We start from the raw sequence: 19,477 nt of genomic DNA on the forward strand, positions 1-19,477 counted from the left end.
AACGAACGAAAATAACGTTGCGGGGCTCGGGGGAGGGGGGGGTGTTCTGAAGCGGGACGTCACTGATTCTGGGGCAAAGCACACCCCCGCGGCCTTCTCTTCCCGCAGGAGGACTTCGGGACTCGTATTAGATCATTTACTTATGTTGCCATCTCGCGTCTCCGTCCCCAGCAGGACGCGCCCAAGCCCGGCCGCGCAGCCCGCCACTGCCGGGGCCTGGCCCGCCGGGCGCTGACCATCGCCTTCGCGCTGCTCATCCTCGGCCTCATGAGCTGGGCCTACGCGGCGGGCGTGCCGCTGGCCTCCGATCGCTACGGCCTCCTGGCCTTCGGCCTGTACGGCGCCTTCCTGTCGGCGCACCTGGTGGCGCAGAGCGTGTTCGCGTACCTGGAGCACCGGCGGACGGCGGCGGCGGCGGCGCGCGGACCCCCGGCCGCGGCCGCGGCGCGCAGCGTGGCGCTGACCATCTCCGCGTACCAGGAGGACCCCGCGTACCTGCGCCAGTGCCTGGCGTCGGCGCGCGCCCTGCTGTACCCGCGCGCGCGGCTGCGCGTGCTCATGGTGGTGGACGGCAACCGCGCCGAGGACCTGTACATGGTGGACATGTTCCGCGAGGTCTTCGCCGACGACGACCCCGCCACCTACGTGTGGGACGGCAACTACCACCAGCCCTGGGAACCCGCGGCGGCGGGCGCGGCGGGCGCGGGCGCCTACCGGGAGGTGGAGGCCGAGGACCCCGGGCGCCTGGCGGTCGAGGCGCTGGTGAGGACGCGCAGGTGCGTGTGCGTGGCGCAGCGCTGGGGAGGCAAGCGCGAGGTCATGTACACCGCCTTCAAGGCGCTCGGCGACTCGGTGGACTACGTGCAGGTGAGTGCCAGGCGCCCCGCCGCGCCGCGCCCCTCACGCCGCAGCCCCACCTCCCTCCATCGCAACGAGCCTCCTCTTTCCTTCCTTTATCCATTCCCCCGTTCAGTGTAGAGACTCTTTCCTTCACTACTTCATTCATAAACCCCTCTATCTATCCGTCCAGTGTTATTTATCTATTTGATTTATCTTATTCGATCTATTGCAGATATTTGCCATCTGATGGATAATTTCATCAGTCTATTCTCTATTCATCCATCCGTCTTCGTTCGCTCGTCTGGCCCATCCGCTCCGGTTCAGTCTGCCTCATTCATCTGACCCATCCATTCATCTACCATCCATCCATCTACCATCTATCTACCTATCCACTATTTCCATTCCATCCATCCATCCATCTATCCATCTACGATTCATCTATCCATCTTACTCATTCACCATTCATTCATCTTACTATTCATCCATTCATTCATCTTATCCATCCATCCATCCATCCAATATATTCACTCCTTCATCCATTCAATATAGACTCTCTCTCTCCCTTCTTCCCTTTCCTCTTTCAGTGTAGTCCTTCATTCATTCATTTATCCACCTATTCAATAAGAGATCATTCATTCATTATTTATTCATCCATTCAACGTAGAGATTCCTTTCTTTCTTCATCCGAATGTAGAGATTCTTTGCCTATCCATTCATGCATCCATCTATCCATCCAGTATGGAAACCATTCGTTCATTTAGTCATTTGCTTATTCATGAAATGTAGAGATTCGTTCATTCTGTTCCTTCTTTTTTTTTGTTCACTCAATGTCGAGGTTCTCTTGTTCATTTCTTCATCATATATCTATCTATCCAATATAAAGTTTCATTCGTTCATTTAGTCAGTCATTCGTCCATTCAGAGTACAGATTCTTTCACTGATGCATTGCATTAGTTTTCTATGGCGGCGTGATGAATTACCACACGTTCGGCAGCTTGAAACAAAATACGTTGTCTCATAGTTTCCGTGGATCAGGAGTCTGGATAAAGCTTAACTGGATCCTCTGTTCGGGGTATCATCAGACAGCAATCCCGGTGTCTGCTAGTGCTTATCTAAGGCTCAGCAGCCTCTTCTAAGCTCACGCCTTTGTTGGCAGATTTTTTTGCAGTCATAGAACTCATGGTAGCTTGCCTGTTTAAGACCAGCAACAGAAAGTCTCTGACTTCTAAACTCTCTTCCAAAGAGCTCACCGGATTAGGTCGGGCCCACCTGGGAATAATCTCCCTTTGATTAATTGACAGTCAAGAGATGAGGGACCTTAGCGACATTGCAAAACCTCTTCACCATGTCCGTTGAACATAATATAATCACGGGGCTTATATCCTATCACTTTTGCCATATTCTGTTGGTTACAAGAGGGTTACAGACCTTGCCCACGCACCACGGGGCGGCATGATACAACAGCACATGTCTTGGGAGGGTGGAGGTCATCTTGAAATGTGATCAGACATAGAAAATGACTAAAAAAAGTCAAGGTTATGTTCACATGGGCTGCGGCATCTCTGCTGCTCTACACCCCGAGGTGCCTTCCCCTCAAGCACCAAGCCGCGTTCAGGAATCTGACCTGGTCCTGGCCGCTTCTTATCCCACAGGTCTGTGATTCAGACACGAGGCTGGACCCCATGGCACTGCTGGAGCTGGTGCGGGTGCTGGATGAAGACCCCCGGGTAGGAGCTGTTGGGGGTGACGTGCGGATCCTGAACCCTCTGGACTCGTGGGTCAGCTTCCTGAGCAGCCTGCGGTACTGGGTGGCCTTTAATGTGGAGCGGGCTTGTCAGAGCTACTTTCACTGCGTGTCCTGTATCAGTGGCCCCCTAGGTGAGCAGGGGTAGGGTTTGGGTGGCAGAGGGAGGAGGGAGCCAGGATGGCTTGAGGATGTGATTGAGATCGCAGACAAAGATGGGGCTGGGGTAGACACGGGGGATGGGGGAAGATAGGAAGTTTGAGGCGGGGATGGTGTTAGTGTTGAGAATGGGTTGGAGAAACAGTGTGGCTGGGGCTGGGGCAGAATTTGGAGAAGGGGCTGAGGTGGGTTTGGAGTCAAGGTCAGGGATGCGGCCACATTTGGGGTCGCGGATGGGTTCTGGATGAGCACGAGTAGGAGATGGGGCTGAGAATGGATATGGGATTGGGGATGGGGTCGGTGCGGGTTTGCCATGAAAGCGGGCGTGGTTCAGGGACAGGACTGGGGCAGGTGTGGGATGGGTGTGGGATTGAGGAAGGATTCGAGAACAGGACCGGGGCTGGATTTGTCCTTAGCCATAGGGCTGAGAATGAGATGGAGATGGTGAAGGCTGCGGTTGGAACTGAGACGATCTGAGGCTGGAGACAGATGAGGGGATGTTGTTGGCGACAGCAGAGGCTCACGCTCCTGTACTCCCCTTCCCCACCTAGGCCTATACAGGAACAACCTCCTGCAGCAGTTCCTCGAGGCCTGGTACAACCAGAAGTTCCTGGGCACCCACTGCACTTTTGGGGATGACCGGCACCTCACCAACCGCATGCTGAGCATGGGCTATGCCACCAAGTAAGCTGAGGGGACCCATGGATCGAGTGTGTGTGGAGGCCAAAGAGTATCCCGATGAGTGTGTGTGTGTGTTGGGACTTCTCCAAACCCAAAGTACCTTGCAGAACAATGGGCTCTTCCAAGTGAGAATCTCTTGATTCTTCTTGCTTGGTAAGGTACCATAAGGCGTAGGTACCATAAGGTGTAGAGGTAGCATTTGCATCGAACCTTGTGACTCAGCTGACACTTCGAAGTGAGGCAAGGTGAGGGTGGGGAATTCCACCTAGAAGATGCAGAATGAGACGGGCGAGATGGCTCTGCCCCGGAAATCACACATGACTACAGTAGCAGAGACTACTCCGAGTGACGTGAGAAGGGAGAGAGATAAACAGAGTGAGATCTAACCAGCGAGAGAGCAAGCAAGAAGAATCAAGGACAGAGGACAGCACCTGAACCCTAGTTAGTGCTTCAGGAAGAAGAGACGTGATTCAGTGAGACTCAAGGGGGCATGGGCTAGCACAGGTGAAGTTCAGTGGCAAGTGATTCCTACAAAGTTAGACCCAGCGAAAGGGCCAGAGAGAACCTGGGGTAGACTAAACCCAAGCATTCATTCACTCACTCGACAGATAATCATTAAGTGTCCACAATGTTTTAAGGCCTGGGGATGCCACAGTTAACGAAAGAGGCACAAATTCATGTTTCTGTGGACTGCGGAGATAGATAATAAATAAGGAACACGGAGAACATATAGTATGGTCAATAATGGTACATGCGGTGGACAGAAATAAAGCCAGGAAGGGGCATAGGAAGTTTAGGGGTAGGGAATGAAGTGCCAGATAGGGTGCCGGAGGGAAGACAGGAATGGAGGCTGAATACAGTGCTGCCGGAGCAAAAGCAAGGGAGAGTGTGTGTCAGGAGAGTCAACGGGGGTTCACTCATGAAAGACTTGCAGGCCAGGATAAGAACTCTGAACGAAGACGAGAGTGCCGTGGGCCGGGTCTGAGCAGAGGGGTGACATCTGGTTGTAACAGAATCCCTCTGGCAGCTGTTTTGAGTACAGACCGAGGAGGCAAAGGAGTTAGCAGGGAGGCCATTGCAGATGCCAGCGACACAGGGGATAGAGTCGTTTGACCCCCCTCCTAACAAACTGGCTGCTGGCGGCCACCTGGTAACAGTCCCCAAAAGGGATCCTAGCTGGAAACCAGTAGGGATCGATTAGTGATGTCTGCGGAGATTAGTGGGGATTAGTGATACCCACAGGAAGGGAGGTTTACGGTTCCTTTGAGAAGCTCTAACGCATGGGCTACCCAAGGTAGGAACCACGCCTGGCTATTCCTCACCACCCGGCCTGCCAATAACAGTAAGCGCCAGAGTATTCGTCACAGCATAGTGATGGTATTAGTAATGGTGTCAGTGGCCATAATAATCTTAGTAATGACAACAGTAATATTAGTCACCGTCAAAATAGCAGTAGCGGTTGACATGTATTGAGCAAGGACTATATACACACTGGTGCTAAGCGCCGGACATTTAGTCCTCATTCGGTTTCTAGGATACCCCATTAGATAGGACCCGTCATTAACTCCGTTTTAAATACGATAACACCGAGGCTCAGAGAGGTTCAGAAAACTTGCCCAGGGGCCATCGGCAGTGGCGATGTCTGCATTTCTGTCCCGGCCCCAGAGAGAGACGTACTGATGTCTCCTCCCGCCTGTCCAGGTACACCTCCCGGTCGCGCTGTTACTCGGAGACCCCGGCGTCCTTCCTGCGCTGGCTCAGCCAGCAGACGCGCTGGTCCAAGTCCTACTTCCGCGAGTGGCTGTACAACGCGCTGTGGTGGCACCGGCACCACGCGTGGATGACCTACGAGGCGGTGGTGTCGGGCCTCTTCCCCTTCTTCGTGGCGGCCACGGTCCTGCGGCTCTTCTACGCCGGCCGCCCCTGGGCGCTGCTGTGGGTGCTGCTGTGCGTGCAGGGCGTGGCGCTGGCCAAGGCGGCCTTCGCGGCCTGGCTGCGGGGCAGCGCGCGCATGCTGCTGCTGTCGCTGTACGCGCCCCTCTACATGGGGGGCCTGCTGCCCGCCAAGTTCCTGGCCCTGGTCACCATGAATCAGAGTGGCTGGGGCACCTCGGGCCGCCGGAAGCTGGCCGCCAACTACATCCCGCTGCTGCCCCTGGCCCTCTGGGCTTTGCTGCTGCTCGGCGGCCTGGTGCGCAGCGTGGCGCAGGAGGCCCAGGCCGACTGGAGCGGCCCCTCGCGCGCTGCCGAGGCCCATCACCTGGCCGCCGGGGCGGGCGCCTACGTGGGCTACTGGGCGCTCATGCTGACGCTCTACTGGGTGGGCGTGCGGAGGCTCTGCCGGCGGCGGGCAGGGGGCTACCGCGTCCAGGTGTGAGTCCGGGCACACGGGCGGCCAGCCCAGAGGTCTTCCAGGAAGGCGACAGGAGCCCTACCAGACCCCAGGAGACACAGACTTGCTGGGCGACGATATGGACCACAGTTTCCCGCCTCTGTGGAGTGAAGAGGGGGAAGGGGTCGACCAAAGATTCTTCAGCCTGGACTGTTTGGGGGCTGGGACTTCTGGATCTCTGGGGAACGGGTATTTATTGATCAGGGTGTGGATTTTTAGGGGCAGAGGGAGAAGGGTCCCCAGATGCTGTTCTGGGTCTCCCGCTTTCCCCCCGCCCTTATTTAATTTCCATTTGTACTGTGTGATTAGGATATAATAGAGAATTTTATTTATTTTCTTCTGAGACTCTCTCCTCTTTTTTTATTGGGGTGGAAGGGGCTGCGGGTTGAGAACTGGGGACTCCTGATTCAGTCTTAAGTGCCAGCTGTTTGAAATTAGACAAGATACCCTCCCTTCCTCTGAGCCTTGGTCCCCGCCAGGTAAAAGAGGAATACTAATCACGTGGGTCAGGGCTGTTGGGAGGGTGTAATTTCTACTGTGGACTTTGTCAGCCCCTCAGATACTTATGGGGCACCCCCTCCACGTGGACACTGTTAGGCACTGTGGATGTGTTCCCGGTCCTCCTCCTCATCTACTAGGAATGGTACCTCACACCTTCTCCCCTAAAACCCCCAGCCGCAGCCTTACCTTGCTTTATATCTCACAAAAGTGACACGCAGGAAATTCTAAGAGTCTCCACCTCCACGATTCCCACTCATCGTCACCTGTGCGCACTCAGGCCACCGTCCCTCATTACTGAGGGTGCTCTACGACCAGCCCCTCCCACTTGGCTTTCAAAATGCCAACGGCCTCGCTCTCCCCGTGTTCTTTCTGGGTTCCTCTTAACGCTGCTGATCACTTAACATTGGAGAAACATCTTTTTATTAAAAAAAACTTTTTACAATTATTTTTAATTTTTAAACTTTATTTTCAATTACAGTTGACATAAATATTGCTTTACATTAGTTTCAGGCGTACAGCATAGTGGTTAGACATTAATATAATTTACAGAGTGATCCCCCCCTAATTAATCTAGTACCCACCTGGCACCATACATGGTTATTACCATATTAAAGACAGTGACACGCACCTCTGTGACTTCTGTTGTCACAAAGGAGGGATGATTTAGATTTAAGTTATCAAAGCTACATAAAAGGTTATACGATTCAGTCCCTCAGTCGCACTGGCCACATTTCGCATGCTTCATGGCCAAAGGCGGCCGCTGGCTGCCACGCTGGCCGGTGCAGAGCTAGAACATTTCCATGGTGGCAGAGGGTTCCACTGGACATCGCTGCTGTCCTAACCACTGATCCTGGACCCCTCTCTTTTCTTCCTCTCATACCCGACATTCTGGTCCATCAGCAAATCCCACTGGTTTTTCCTTCAGGATAGACCTGGAACCACGGCTCCTCACTCTGTCACCACTTTGTCCCCAAGCCACACCTCTTTCCCGGATTACAGCTGCGATCTCATTCCCGGATCACTGCTCCCACCTTTGCCCCCGAGAGTCTGTTATCCATACAGTAGCTGCATAAATCAAATCAAACCAAATCATGACTGTGGCCCCCCAAAATGCCATGATCTCATAGAGAGGAAAATGCAGACCTTACAGCAGCCAAAGTCCTACGTGACGCGGTCCCCGGCTTCTCTCTGACCTCACTGCACACTCATTTCTTAAAGCTCTGCTCCCACTGCCCTGGCTCCTGGCAGCCCCCCCAAACCAGACACACTCCTGAGTCAGGGCTCTGGTCCTGCTCTTTCTTTTGCTGGACCACTCGACGCGAATAATCCGCAAGGCTCCCGTCCTCACCCCCTCTCTTCATTCAAATGTGAGGTCTTCTCCGAAGCTCCCATTGCTCCTTCTCTCCCGCCAACACTCTGTGTCTCAGTTTCCCTGCTTTGTTTCCTGTCACATATTATCATATAACTGGATGCACATTTTATTTTGCTTAATTTTCTTGTTTATCGTCTGACCGTCCACTAGAACCGAAACTCTCTAAGAGTGCAGACCTTTATCTATTCTGATTTCTTCACTGCTGTCTCTACAGTGGCTTGAAGATGCCTGGCACATAGTAAGCACTCAATGAATTTCCGCTGAATGAATATTCGCTGAATGAATGAATGCATACGTCGGTGAATGAGAACGAGTACCTGTCCAGAAGGAGCTTATCTTTCAGGAGGCAGCGACACAAAAAGCAAATAAATAGAGAAGTTTATGTTAGGTCCCCGTGTTATCCATGAGCTAAAATAGGGCAATGTCAGTCGCGGGGGGAAGTAGAGGAGGTGACATCTGGGATCTGTGCAGTGCGAGGGAGGTGGCTTTGTGAGTATAGTCGTTTCAAGTATATGAAGAACAGCATGGGAAAAGGTCAGAGAGGGGACTGAGCTCTGCACGTTCCAGGACAAAAACAGGCCGGTGGGACTAGACAGAAAAGAGGTCGGGGCGGGGAAAGGAGGGGAGGAGAGTCAAGCAAAGAAATACTGTGAGGGCTGCATGGAGTTGTGGGGATTAAATGGATCGATATGTGTAAAGGCGGCTCAGGGGAACTCATAACTGAGGTAACTGGACAAAAAAGGGAGAAAACATTATTTTAGGCGAGTTCCCAGGCCCTGGAGAGGGTGAGAAGAATCGCGATGAATGGAATATAAGGAATGAGTAAATAAATGCCAGACGAACTGCAGGGCAGAAAGATCAAGGGACAGGACTGGGCGGGAGGAGACGAGGCTGGTCAGGCCAGCAAAGGCCAACCTGGGGGGCCTTGGGACCTCGACAAAGAATTGGATTTTGTCCCAGTGGCAATGGGGAGCCAAAGACCAGTTTTGAGCAGAGGAGTGCCCAGATCTGACATACTTTAAAATGTGACTCTGGCTGCCACGTGGATGGACTGCAGCGGGGTAAGGGAGGCCAGTGGGGTTGTTGCAGCAGTGGTCCAGGAGAGAGATGGCGGTGACTGGAACCACAGAGACAGGGTGACCTAACGAGACATTTAGGAGTTGAAAAGGCTGACACTTGGGAATAGATTGGATGCGGAGGAGTAAACACGACCTTTAGGTTTCTGGTTGAGCATCTGGGTGGATGGTGGTGTCCTATACGACAGCAGGAAAGCCCTGGGGACGCGCCAGCTTTCTCGGGGGACGTCAAGGACTCTATCCGAGGGTGTCTTCTGCAGTTGGAAATGTCAAGGAGGCTGCCAGAACTCTGTGGAGGGGTCTGGGCTTGTAGCTCTGCACAGGGTGTTGTACTGTTATGACTAGCATGTTACAGTTGTCACGAGGGCATAATCGCCCTGGCATATTTGGGGTGTGCTGTCCCCCTGACACCAGTTAGTAGAAACCACGTTCAAAGATGAAAGAATTTGTAGAGCTGAAATATATTCTTTATTTTAGGGATGGAAATTGAATAAGGAAGAGAAAGATACCTTCGTTAGCCGCCACTTAAGTACCATCGAAAGAACACCCTGGGGAAACAAAGAGGCAGCTGTGCGTGTGTGCGTGTGCGTGTGTGCGTGTGCGAGAGAGACAGACAGAGACAGAGATGGACGGCGGGGGAGTGAACGAGAGAGAGATTGGGGAGTAGATATCTGAGTCCTAAAAATCTGACTCCTAAAGGTGGATAGAGCCTGGACCCCTGGGTCCGAGGGCGGCGGGGCTGGGGGCCCAGACTCCCGAGTCTGAGGGGGGAGGGGCTTGGGGCCAGGACTCCCAGGTCTGAGGGAGGAGGATGCTGGGGCCTGATCCCCTGAGTCTAAGGAAGGTGGCCGGGCACCCGGGTGTGAGGTAGGAGAGCCAGATGCTGGGTCGCCGGGGTCCGGAGTACTCACCATGCCAACAGAGTCACACCGGCTGAGGCTAAGGCCGCGATGGCTGCGAGCAGGCACTGGTTACTCGGCGTCAGAGCCTCAGGCCTGGCCAGCAGCTCGCCCAGGCTCGGCCTCCAGGACTCGATCACCTCCGCCTCCCGCGGGGCCCAGCGCAGCACTTCCCGAAAGGAGGCCTGCAGCTTGGTCTCCCCGCGCGGGGGCGGACCGGTCACTGCGGGGGCGCGCACGTCAGCCGGACGCGAGCCCCGCCCCTCGCGCGGCCCCGCCCCTCGCGCGGCCCCGCCCCTCGCGCGGCCCCGCCCCTCGCGCGGCCCCGCCCCTCGCGCGGCCCCGCCCCTCGCGCGGCCCCGCCCCTCGCGCGGCCCCGCCCCTCGCGCGGCCCCGCCCGCACCGTTAAGAAAGAAGTAGAGCCGCGCCAGGGCGCGCTGGTCGTGGGTGATCACGCAGGAGAAGGTTCCGCGGTGAGTGGGCTGCACGGGCCGGATCCGCGCCAGGTACCCCTGGGCCCGCGGCATCTCTCGGAAGTAGGTCAGGTCCTGAGTCCGGAGCTGCGGGACGCTCGGGCTGAGGGGGCGGGAGGAGCGGGGCCGCACCGAGCCCGGGGCAGACTCTCTTCTCCCGGACACGCCACCGGCAACGTACAAGCCCCGCCCCGAGCTCGACCGCGCCTTCTTGGGCCCCACCCCTCGCTCCTTATTCGCCGATCCTTCACGCACAGCCCCGCCTCCTAAGCATTGGCTCCGCCCCTCGGGCCTAATAGTTGCTCTCCCTCCCGAAACCCTTATGCCCCTGTCCTGCACTGAACCTTGACCCCCCTCCTCCAAATGCGGGGACCCTTCCCGTGCACGAAGGCTGAATCTAGACCGTTTCCCCAAATCCCACCGCTGCGTCCCGACGCCCCATTCTCCGTGAAGCATAACCCGCCTCCTAAACCCAACGTGCTGGCCACGCCCTGACTCACACCTCCTCCCGCGAACCTCCAGGAATAGGTGATCTCCTCCTTAGGCAGCTGGAAGTTCACCGTGCAAGAGAACATGGCCTGATCACCCCGAGTCACCGTCACGTCCTGAACTGGAGCCGGGGCCGCGTCACCGTCTCGGCCCCGCCCCGCACAGCTCCCGTTTCTCCAGTTCCTCGGGTTCTTTGCCCTTCCAGGCTCCGCCCCTCACCTGGGCAGTCCAGCGGGAGGTCGCAAACTGTGGAGTAGCACCCTCGGCAGCGGAAACGCCGAGAGACCTCCTGGAGGCCTGTGGGCGGGAACGCCGGGTCTCGGTTCCACTTGCCTTCCCAACCCCGGGTTCCTTGGGCAATTTGAGGTCTAGTAAGCCTACCTAAGTTCACCGGCCAGAGCCTGGGCCCCGCCTTCCCTGCGCTCATTGGCTGACACGCACCTCTCCGGCCTCTAGGACTCCTATTGGTTTGCATAGACTTTCGGACCCGCCCTTTATGAGGTGTGTGAGCAATACCTGGTTGACTTATTTTTCTCCAGGGCTCTAATTGGCCTCCTTCGGATCTGAGACCCACCCCTGCCCTTCCACGCGAAGCCCCAGGTTTCGGCCCCGACCGCCTCCCTCTCCCCTGCAATTCTGAGCTCCGAAGGGAGTGCTTACCGCAGGGAGGGATGCAGGCCTGGACTGCAGAGAGAAAGGAAGCGTTACTGCCCGGGAAGTCGCGGGAGGTGCCCACCCTGAAGCTCCCCTAGAGGATGCGTTACTGGGCCGGATGCATTCCTCGGAGGCGGAGCCAGGCCTGCCTAGGGAGAGGAGCCAGGCCTGCTGTGTTCCACCTGGGGACCCGGCCAAGCCTGCAGCATTCCACCAAGCGGTCAGGCACGGGCTTGCTGCTGGCCATCTAAGGGAGGCAGGCCTGTGGCATGCACCAAGGAGGCGGGGCGGGGCTAGATGCTGGGCGCTCCTCAGGGACCAGTTAGAGAAGAGGCGAGGCCAGACTAGAAGGAGCCTGCTTTCGCGGAGTGCGCAGGGCCAGACCCCGAGATCCAGGAAGAGGCCCGGGCTAATCTGAGACAGGAACGCCCCAAGAACGGGTCCTAGCTGGGGAAGAAACCTTCCTCCGAAGGGGCGGGGCCGGAACCCAAGCGGTCCACGCAGAAGGGCCCGTGTCCCGCGTGTGCCCCTCTCCCCAAGCGGCTCACAGATCCGCCACTGGATGGACTGAAGGGAGCGGCCGGCGGTCTCGGGAGTGGGGTTTTCTAATCGTGTCTGTGCCTGGGGGAAGGAGATGGGGTCTATTTTACCTTCTTTAAGCTGCATAATGACTTTCCGCATTTTCTCCGCCGCGTCGGGGAAGGCAACCTCAAAGGACCCTGGAGGGCGGAGGGAGGCCTTGTCGTAAAAACCCTTCATCTTTGGCCGGGCGGGATCGACTGGGCTTGTTGCCATGGTCGCTGTGCCCCTTCCCAGCCCCTGTCCAGCCCTCCCTCTCGGACACAGACGGTCCCTTCTTCTTATCTTCTCCTACTCTACCAGGAAGGCTGACAAGTCCCCAAGTCCTCTTCCTTCTGCTGCCTGACCATCTCCCTATATTGTCTGCGTTTATCTTGTTGAGGGTGAAGGGGAGGATGAAGACCGGATTCCTCAGCAAGGTCTCCTAGGCCTTACACGGTCCAGCCTAGCCTCCTCCCCCTCTCTGTTCCATTCTTATTGCCCACCTTTTACTTCCCCCTAATAGGAAAAGCGCATTCTCTAGCACCTCAGGGCCTTTGCACAGGCTGGCTTCCCTGTCTCTCCCCCTACTCCTGCTCATCCTCCATGTCATACCTTGCACAGGCAGTGATGAATCTCATCAGAGAGTCACAAAGGGGTTCGAGGGTTAATGTTATACCTCGTCATCCACTTGGAGATCTTCCTTGACCACAAGTCTGAGTCCCCAATTTTTGTCTCTTATAGTTCCCCCATTCGCTACATTCATAGCTCTCACCAGTTTGCAATTACATATTTTTATATGTAGGGTGATAAGTCTGTCTCTTAAGTAAACACATCCTTCTTTAGTGCTGTGTCCCCAGAACCCAGACCTAGCAAGTGCTCAGTAAGTATGCGTAGAATTCCAGTATCCAGCTGGGAATGGAGACCTCAACTGGTGGCCTGTGGCCCAAACTCATCCCTTGGATGTGTCATATTTATAGTCTGGAAAGTGTTAAAAAAAAAAAAAATGAACCAGTTGCCATCACAAAATTTGGAAGAGTCCCATAAAATGTTTGGTATCCGTTTTAAAAAAATTCAGAGGAGCCGAAACACGGACATGGAATTTCATGAGGCCGCAATGAGCTGGATGGAGCTTAGGAGCAGCCTTCAGACAGGGGACACACCCGTCACCTCTTCATAGTCCCCACCTCGATTCATTTCTACTCTTTCACTCTTTCCTGTCCTGTGTCCTTACGGGTGTTGGAATCTTAACCACTTTAATAACCTCTAAACTGTCAGGTTTTCTGACTTTTTCCAAAACGGATGGCTGGATTGAGTGATGAAGGTCGTTCTGGAAATCAGAAATGTGGCAGGCTGTTCTAGGCTGAACCGTGTTCCTTCCAAATGCCTATGCTGAAGTCCTAACCCCTAGAACCTCAGAATGTGACTGTTGGACACAGTCTTAAAGAGCTAATGAAGTTACCGTGAGGTCATTGAGGTAGGCCTTAAGCCGGTATGACTCGTGTCCTCATTAGAGGAGGAAATCTGGACGCGCACACAGAGAGGAGAGCACGTGAACACACAGGGAGAAGCTGGTCATCTCCAACCAAGGAGAGCGGCCTCGGAAGAGACCAGCCCTGCCCACGCTGACGCCTCATCTCGGACTCCCAGCCTCCGGAATTAGGGAAATATAATTCAGGGTGCCTCTTGTTTCAGCCACCCAGTCTGTGGCAGTTACAGCAGCCCCAGTGAACTAATACACACAGATTGCCAGTCACTTCCAAATAGCTGTTTACTAACAGAACACTACATTTCCCAGCCTTCCTTGCAACTAGCTCGGATCACGTGGCCTAGTTGTGGTCATGGGACCAAGTGTTGGCTATTGAGATACAGGTAGAGGTATCATGTAGGGAGGGTCACAGGAAGTAGCCTGAAAGAGAAGCGGTGTCATCTTGTCCATTCCTTCCCCCTCCTCCATCCTGCTGGGATCTGCTGGAGCTCGAGCAGGCCCGTAGGACGAGGATGGCAGAGCAGAAAGCTGGAAGGAGCTTGGGTCTCCAAGAAAATGGAGCCGCCATACTAGCCTTAAGTGCCTATCTCAGGCCTTAGTTTTTATGGGAGAAATAAACTTCTGGCTCACTCGCGCCATCGAGGGTTCTCTTGCGATTCAGAATCATACGAAAAGGGAGGGAACGGAGGGTACTGGCCAGAGGGGCTCCAACGACTACCAGGTCGAAGCTGGAGAGAGGGCGCTGCAGCCGGGAAGTGGGTTCCAAATGAGGAGTCAAGGACTCATCGGTCTCTTCTTGGCCACAGAGCAGGCATGCGGTCTGGAGATGGCCAGATGATCAGGAGGATGTGGTCAGAATGGGGTGCTCAAATAAGAGGCCAGGACGTTGGAAGAGTCATACAAGAAATATCTAGGGGCCAGACCAAGTGATTCATGGGGCGGGTGAACATGGGCTATACCAAGTGAGCTGTGGGGGGTGTGAGAGGAAAGGGAGGATGGAGTGAAATGTCCAGTGAGGCCAAGGGGCGGGGGTTACATCAAGTGAATCCCAAGGGGGCGAAGGTCGTTGTTGGGAAGTCTCCCCTAAAACGCTGCCTGTCCTTAGGCGTGTCGACTGCTTCCGACGCTGTGGGTTTCAGTCCTGGCTCTTCCATGTCGCTCACCTGAGATATTCCCCACGAGTCCTTCGCCCTATGTGACTTTGGTCAAGCGACTTAACCTTCCTGATCCTCAGTTCTCCTGTCCATAAAACGGGGACAGTATCGGTGTCTACCTCACAGGGTGCGGGGGGACTTAATGCCATAAAACAGAAAAGCATCCCCACCTCCATCCCAAACTCTGTGCCAGGTACCACTTAGTGACTGCACGAGATAATGCCTGTGAGCGCTTAGCATGGTGCTGGAAGAATCAACCACGAAACTAGTATTACCATTCCCAAGTGCGAGACGGGGAAACGGAGGCATGGAGGTTAAGAAAGTGGCTCGACATCAAATAGCTAGATGCGAACCCAGACGGTTGGCTCGAGCCCCCCATGTAACCACTGATCTCTTCCCTACACGCCTCACTCCATGCTTTATGTACACAGACGGTATCACCTGCCACCATCGAGAGCCACTCTAAGTCAGCACGTCCCTTTCTCGGGCCCTCCGTCTAGGGGAGACACGGAAGTCAACCTTGTGAGACCTTACTCCCCAGACGTCTGGTCCAGAGATGTCCAGGGTCTGTCCTCCCTGTCCAGCATCCCATCTAGAAAACGCAGCTATCAAACGCCACCTCACGGGGCCTGTATGAGGGTATCCGTATCCTTTTGGAGGATAATCAACGTCAATAACGATCCATCTGGCCGACAGGTGTACAGGGCAGCTTTGGCGCATACTCAGATCCTTGATCTTCCATCTCCGTCCTCCTCATGGCCCCCCAATCCCCCTCAGCTCAGCCCTCACCGTGGACCACCGTGACCGGTCCGGCCACCACCTGCTTCTGCCCTTGTTCCGCGTGGCCTTAGTCACATCTTCCTTCTCTGCCTCCTCAAAATCCTCCAATAGGCCAAAGTTGGTCCAGGGCCTACGCAGGGATTCTCAGTGTGTGTTCTGGGAGCAGCGGCAGCACCTGATAGGAATGGTTCTACGGATGCAGGCCATTCACTCCCTTGCTTCCTCCCTCCACGACTCCACTCTGCTGGCCCCAGGGCCTTGGCACTGGCTCTTCCTGCTGCCCGGAATGCTTTCCCCCCAGATTATCTGCATGGCTCTCACTGTCACCTCGTTGGGTCTTTGCTCAATTGGACCTTGTCTTTTGCACCTCCCCTGACCGACCTGTTTAAAATGACCACCCCGCGGGCCCGTTCTTCCTTCCCCTCGTTATCCTCCGTAGCACGGATCGTGAACTGACATACTATTTCATTAGCTGTGTTTATAAGCAACCTGAGGGCAGGAAGTCTGCAGGTTTGGTCACAGCTGTGTCCCTGGTGACGTTCCTGGCACATTCAATAAACATCTGTGGAATGTATTTATTGCACCAGCTTCTCCCGGCCTCCAGACCGTCCTCCACACGGCCCCAAGGGATCTCTCTACACCCAGCGCGGTCCCTGTCCTTGCCCTGCTCACGGCCCCGCTCCTTCGGGACGGAGCCTTAAGTCTCCCTTACCTTTTGGGAGAACCCTGGACCCGAGTGCCCAGCTGCGTCCTGGATCTGTCCAGAGCCGCTCAGTCACGACGCCTCCGTGCCCGGCTCACCATCTACCTGCCCCTACCGCTTCTTCTCCCTGGACCCCCATCTCAGGGGTGCCCTACCATCCACCGAGGCGCAGAGCCAGACCCTGGCACCGTCCCCTGACCCTCCTCTTCCTCTCTTCCTGGCCGGCCCATTGGAGCCAAGGCGCATTCCTCTCGCCCTTGGCTCAGCCCTGGATCCTCGCCTCTACCTTCACGGCCCCTGTGCCAACTCGGGCCTCCAGCCTCCGTTTTCACTCTGCTCCAGGCGGGGCCACGCACAGCCCCCGAGGAGTCTCGCTCCCCTCTTTTCAAAACATCCTGGGAGGAGACATTCTACATGGGGAGAAAGGGCGTCTCCTGGGGTCTTGTGCTCCCTCCACCCCCGCCGGCCAGCTCTGAGGTCTTCAGGTCTCCCTGTGGGTGGGGGATGCACAGCTGGAGTCTTCTCCACGCTGGACCCGAGACCCCCTGGATCGATGAGAACTCCCCACCTTTGGGGATCTTTGTCAAAATGCTGGGTGGGCAAGAGCAGGAAACAGAAGTGGTGGCAGATGTAGAAACAGGCCCTGAGCCCCTGCACCCCCAAAGTGGCCGGTTTATGCTGCACGACAGAGCCTGGGCACCCTCACTCTGGTCCCCGACACTTCGAGTCTCTGGCATAAAGAATGTATGTTTTGGGCCAGAGGAATATCTCCTCCCTGAAGTCTGTCTCGTCAGGGGCCCGTCTCTCTCCCTGAGCTCCGAGGCCATCTGGGAGGCCAGGAGACCGTCCCACTTTCCAGGTAGGTAAGCTGAGGCCCAGGAGGAAGCAGCAACACGTCCAGAACCTCACAGCCAGGAATAAGGCGAGCCGCACGGCGAGGTCAGGACACACGTCAACCTGACCCCGACCGGGCTTCAGACTCCCTGTCCCTCCCGCCAGCACCTCCCTGACAAGGAGCTGGCTGCCCACGACCACCGCCTCCCAGGTCACTGTCGCACCCCCAGGCCCTCCGTGTACACGCACCATCTCTCGCGGGCTCCGAGCCCACGTCTCCCACTACCGCCGTCACCACCCCACTCACCTTGGGCGGTGGCCAGTTCCTGGAGGGACTGGGTCATCTGGGTGAAGGAATCGTGCAGGTGGCTTCTCTCGTCATAGTCTGGGGGCGGGGCGGGGGCTTGGGGGAAGCAGCTCGCCCCAATGCCGTGGCCCCTGTGTGGACATTCTCTGTCTCTCTAAGACACCGTCTGTAGCTCCGAGTCACCGTGTCCCCCGTCTCCATCCCCCGCCCCTGCCCCCACCATCTCCTCTGGGTCTGTGCTCCCCCATCTGCGTCTCCCTCAGCCTGGGTGTCTCCAGGCCTCTCTGGTCCCTCCCTCTGCGTACCCCGCCCAGCACCCCGGAGGACGGTGGTGCGATCTCCTCACTGATTTCTGCGTCCAGGAGACCCCTGAAGGCGGCCGTGAAGGCGGCCTCGCACTTCTCCAGCTCCGGGCCCTCCATGCCAGCGAAGGTCTGGCAGATGCGGAGGCGCTCGGTGTAGGATGTGAAGCACAGGAGACAGGCCCAGGCCGGGGTCCCGGACACGGTGAGCACCACGAGGGCGCACAGCACAGCGCTCACTGCAGCCGGCAAGGCCATCGCAGAGGATCTCGGGCTGGCGAGAAGCTGGCGACCTTTGTGAGGTCACCGTGGGATGGGGGAGGGGCTTTTGCTATGAGGTCAGAGGTCAGATTTCAGTTGCCAGTCAAACGCCAGGCTTGGGAGTTCTAGACGGGAAGGATGTGAGGCGTCGGGGGGGTCGGGCCAGCAATCTCCAGGCTGGTGGTCGGGCCGGACGCCAGGCTCCCAAGAACCTCACCTGTGACCCTGGACGTCCTCACAGGTTAAAGGGTCTCAGGGACCCAGAGGCCGGCAGTGTGGTGCGTGGGGTCCCGACAGGCCCTGGGGCGGGGTGACGGGGTGGGTCAGAGATGGAGACGCCCAGAGACACCAGAAGGCGCCACAGAGAGAGGTGGAGAAGGGGTCTGAGAGGCCACCGTGAAGGGGACACACGGAAAACTCCAGACAGCGCAGATGGAGAGACAAGAAAGAAAGCAAGAGGTTTCCTGACTGGAGAGAAACCGTCTGAGGGAAGGGGCGGAGGGAACGCCAGCAAGGGCAGGGGACACGGCCCAGCTCCTCTTCCCCGGGGTCGGGGGCGCGGGCGGGGGCTGGGGTCCCCGCCCGGTGGGCGTCCCGCGCAGGGCGCAGCCTGGGGAAAGCTAGGAGGCCGTATAGTGATCTCCGTGGGTGTCCTCCTCAACTATACAACCTCCTACCTCAGCCCGGGGGGCGCGGCAGGCGGACAGACAGACGGATGGACAGACACTCAGGGGCCGGGAGGGCCGGGGAGGCCCCCGCTGCGATGGTGAGCCCCCGACACGGACCCACAGACACGAGCTTGTGTGCGGCGAAGGCCCCGCAAGGTCGGTTCTACGGGTGGGTGCCAGGACCCAGGAATCCGGGCCCCCGGCCCTCCTCCCCAAGGAGCCCAGGAGTCAGTCCCTTGGCCCCATCCTCACGAGGGGACCCGGGAGTCCGGGCCCCCGGCCCCCTGCTCCCTGCTCCCTCAGCCCCGGGGAGTCCAGGCAGGCCTGTCTCCCAGGGGAAGGCACAGCCTGGCTTGCCGTACGCCGGGTCAGAGCGAACCTCACCTGTTTTGGAGTTTGGCCTTTTGGGCAAGACAAGACGGCTCCCTGCCACCTGTCAGACTCAGGAATCCAGGGTCAGGCTGAGGCGGGCTAGGGGACAGGAAACCTTCACAGCCTCTTTGGGCCTCTTTCCCCCTCTCGTCCTTCCTTCGGCCTCTCGTCATTTATAACGATGACAGCTCTGACGCCTGAGCTCCAGCACTGCCCCAGGCCCCTGCCGTCTCACAGGCCAGCGATCCAGGTGCCATCAGCATCCCCTTTGTGCAGGTGGGAAGGCCGAGTCCCGGAGAGGGGTGGGGACGTGGCCAAGGCAGCCAGCCAGTCATGGGGGGGCCCCAGCACCCACCCTCCCACCCCTAAGAGTGCTGCGGCTGGGGCTGTCCCTCGGGCCAGGCCTCTGTCTCGCTCAGTGTCCGTCCAGGCCGGCCCGGCGCGGCCCGCTGCCTCGCACGCCCTCAGTCTCCCTCCGCGTCCGCGCCCTCCGCTCCCATCTCCTCCCGCATCTGTTTCTCCCTCCGCTCGGCCGCCTTCTCCGTGTGTCGCTCAGACTCCCGTTTTCCCTCGCTCCCTCTTCTCATTCTTTTTACCTCCTTTCTTCCTCCCTTTCTCCTCCTCCCTCCGTCTTTGTCCGTCTCATTCCCTCCCTCAGTTTCTCCGTCTCGCTGTCCTCTCCCCGTCTTTTGGGTCCCCCTCCCGCCCTCCCCCTTCGTTCCCTCTGCCTCTCTCCTTTCCTCTGCCTCTTTCTCCTTCCCTCCCTCCT

At 57.0% G+C, this 19,477-nt stretch overlaps 2 protein-coding genes across 18 annotated transcripts in view; one reads left to right on the forward strand and one right to left on the reverse strand.

Annotated features, from left to right (window-relative positions):
• HAS1 (hyaluronan synthase 1) overlaps nt 1-6,161 on the forward strand; it is a 10,105-nt gene extending 3,944 nt beyond the window's left edge. For 2 of the 3 annotated variants that reach the window (XM_039839538.1, XM_039839539.1), the window contains exons 3-5: nt 2,493-2,718; nt 3,295-3,427; nt 5,126-6,161. In XM_039839538.1, coding sequence (XP_039695472.1) covers nt 2,493-2,718; nt 3,295-3,427; nt 5,126-5,801 — 1,035 coding nt within the window. In that variant the 3' untranslated portion in view covers nt 5,802-6,161. Of the gene's footprint in view, nt 1-58; nt 868-2,492; nt 2,719-3,294; nt 3,428-5,125 lie in introns of those variants that run through there. The other variant, XM_039839540.1, reaches the window with a different exon arrangement.
• A 607-nt stretch (nt 6,162-6,768) lies between these two features.
• Nucleotides 6,769-19,423, reverse strand: SPACA6 (sperm acrosome associated 6). Of its 15 annotated transcripts, none has more exons than XM_039839561.1 (9): nt 17,106-19,422; nt 11,931-11,999; nt 11,287-11,310; nt 10,846-10,923; nt 10,638-10,747; nt 10,068-10,224; nt 9,677-9,887; nt 7,666-7,761; nt 6,770-7,382 (listed from the first exon to the last, which is right to left on the reverse strand). In XM_039839561.1, exons 1-9 carry the CDS (start codon nt 17,140-17,142, stop codon nt 7,325-7,327), a joined length of 840 nt encoding a protein of 279 aa, XP_039695495.1. In that variant the 5' UTR covers nt 17,143-19,422; the 3' UTR covers nt 6,770-7,324. The 15 variants fall into 15 exon arrangements, 12 of the variants coding, with proteins under 12 accessions (XP_039695487.1, XP_039695485.1, XP_039695484.1 ...); XM_039839559.1 differs by having other exon boundaries at nt 10,638-10,685; nt 11,287-11,429; XM_039839563.1 differs by lacking the exons at nt 6,770-7,382; nt 7,666-7,761 and adding an exon at nt 9,215-9,313 and having other exon boundaries at nt 17,106-17,183; nt 17,452-19,421.
• Between the last annotated feature and the right edge of the window lie 54 nt (nt 19,424-19,477).

This window comes from Pteropus medius, unplaced genomic scaffold (assembly GCF_902729225.1).
Source record: "Pteropus medius unplaced genomic scaffold, Ma_sr-lr_union100, whole genome shotgun sequence".
Lineage (NCBI taxonomy): Eukaryota > Metazoa > Chordata > Mammalia > Chiroptera > Pteropodidae > Pteropus > Pteropus medius.